Below are 2,697 nucleotides of genomic sequence, written 5' to 3' on the forward strand. Positions count from 1 at the left end.
CGTTGGGCCACTCTTTACCCAGCATTACTCATAAACCGTTTCGTCACTTTTCGCAGGTTATGTTCAAATGAACTGGCGTCAACGAATCTTATTTGTAATTCTATCGGAAGATGTTGATTCACCCCTTGGATTCTCAGCCATGACTGTTGTCATGTGTCCTTGGGTGACTGGATTGAGAGGCGCCAGTGTGTGTCATTCAACTTCTGATGCTAATTATTCTGCCAACGGTTACCGGGATGTACGCAAAGTCGAGCTTCTGCACGAAAGTAGGCCGCGCAACAGTCACGGGTTTCCCATCGCGGAGTAATGTCGTACGGAGAGAGGATAATCTCATATGCGTGGCCTGCTATAAAAGAATCTTTCGTCTCCTTGTCAGCTCACTAACAACCTACTTCTGCTTTCACCATGCGCCCAACATACCATCTAGCTGCTTGCCTTACCCTGTTGGCTAGTGTTGTAACGACCACGGCGGCACCGCAAAACGTTACTCACTCCACAATCCAACCAGTCACGCGTGCCAATATCCCCCGCGGAGTCTTAACCAAGGTATACCTCACATTCGATATGTGCTCAGAGCTATAGTTCACCAATATTTTCAGATTACGAACTTTGGCACTAACCCTACAAACGTAGAAAACTTTGTTTACATTCCCCAAAACCTCAAGTCCAAGCCGGGCCTCCTGACGGCCATTCATTACTGCAGTGGTACAGCCCAAGCCTATTATTCAGGCACTCAGTACAAGCAGCTTGCCGACCAATATGGCTTTATTGTCTTGTACCCCGATGCGCCTGATAGCGGAGGGTGCTGGGATGTCCATAGTACCCAGACACTTACTCATAACGCCGGCGGAGACTCTCTCGGGATCGCCAGCGGTATCCGGTATCTGATCAGCCAGTATAACGTTGATACCAACAAGGTCTTTGCTACCGGCTCATCGTCTGGAGCGATGATGACCAACGTCCTCGCGGGTGCTTATCCTGACTTGATCCGCGCCGGTGCTGCATTCGCGGGCGTCCCGTACGGTTGTTTCGCTGGTGCGGGCATGTGGAATAGCCAATGTGCTCAGGGCAAACTCATAAAGACTGCTCAACAATGGGGTGATCAGGCTCGGACCGGCTTCCCCGGCTATACTGGCCCTCGGCCCAAGATGCAGCTTTGGCATGGCTCCGCCGACACGACCCTCTACACTCAGAACTTTTACGAGGAGATCAAGCAATGGACAAACGTTTTTGGCGTTAGTCAGAATCCCACTTCCACCACTCAAAACTGGCCCCGTTCAGGCTGGACTAGGACAGACTATGGCCCTAATGTTCAAGCCGTCCTTGCCAGCGGCGTTACTCACGACCTCCCGATCCAGGCTAGCCAGGTTATTCAGTGGATGGGCTTGAACAACTAATTTTTGCCCGACATGTATGCTGCACTGTACCGTCACTTTCTTACACACATGAATAGGCCATTGTATGTAATTAGTACACCTTGATCTCATAGTGCGCCTTTTGTTTCTTCTCGTGTCGGAGTGTTGCAATACCTATTTGGACCATTCAAGAACGCACACAAAAGGACATCAGCGATGCCCTAGGATAGGTGGTATGGGATAATACTACTACTTATATGCAACAGCATGGTTCACAAACGAGGTTGCGAGTAATCTTCGAGCTTGATTTATTGACTATAAGGGTTCGCGATAATCGTATGTTAATTCACATTATATGCGTTACCCTTATATTACACCGTTATGCTCGTATACCGCTTTGTTGAAATATTAGTGTCACAACTCGAATACCCGTATGCGTGTCCACGTGATGCGTTTGGATTTGTTTGGATTGTTTGTGTATATGCTCACCGAAAATTTGCTTGTAAAATCTCAGTTCGCTACATCATTGCTGAAGCTGAGATACATTTACATTTAGCTCCGACTTTCCTGCGCTATCAACACGCTTTATCTCCCAATCATGTTTGGACTTCATTTGATTAATAACTATATACACTCATTTGGCTGATTCTGTTTACGTATGCATCATGCCCGGACACCTTATTAGGTCCAGGGCCACTCTCATATCTCCCCCCGTCTTTAACTTTGACTACAAGATTGAGTGTATTACGGCCTATCATTCAACGCGACTACGCCGCGTGTTAAGTCTATGTACATCCAATAAGTAAAGACCTTACATTGACCTGCCAATTCTGAAAAGATTGGCAACTAACTGAGGGCTACTAATGAATTTATTCGGCACGTTGATTGTATTGGATATGCCAAAGTGCCATTGAGCAACTGCCGGAACATACGTTGGACAATGGTAGCCAAGCCGGCACTCCCAGAAGTGTTGCAATGGATCTGACAGAGGACTTACGCCCAATGTCAATCACCCCCAAAACTAACCGCGCTAGACATGTCTGCAGAAACACCCCCATGCACAATTTCTCATGGAACCCAGAAGATCAATACTGGCTTGACTGCCTAGAAGATGGGCATACCCAGATGACAAGGCACTACAATGCGCTATCAAGTATTCCCAAATCACAGCAAAAGTCATCAGGTCAATTATCAACAACAGAGTCACTCAAGACAAAACCCCCGACAAGCAAAATTCAACAATCAAATTCCTCAAGGACATTGCTAAAATCAGCAAAAGCACCTTCAATCATGCAGACCGCACAAGCCACATATACCCCCAATGCATTTGAGAAGGAAAACC

The 2,697-nt window shown here is 47.1% G+C and overlaps 1 protein-coding gene across 1 annotated transcript; it reads left to right on the forward strand.

The window, feature by feature from the left end:
- Positions 1 to 405: 405 nt before the first annotated feature.
- On the forward strand, positions 406 to 1,397 carry RhiXN_08138 (PHB depolymerase family esterase; the record flags this gene model as incomplete). The annotated part of the gene is made up of 2 exons (XM_043327954.1): positions 406 to 546; positions 600 to 1,397. The coding sequence occupies 2 exons, from the start codon at positions 406 to 408 to the stop codon at positions 1,395 to 1,397; spliced, it is 939 nt and encodes a 312-aa protein (XP_043183339.1).
- Positions 1,398 to 2,697: the final 1,300 nt, after the last annotated feature.

This window comes from Rhizoctonia solani, chromosome 9 (assembly GCF_016906535.1).
Source record: "Rhizoctonia solani chromosome 9, complete sequence".
Classification (NCBI taxonomy): Eukaryota; Fungi; Basidiomycota; class Agaricomycetes; order Cantharellales; family Ceratobasidiaceae; genus Rhizoctonia; species Rhizoctonia solani.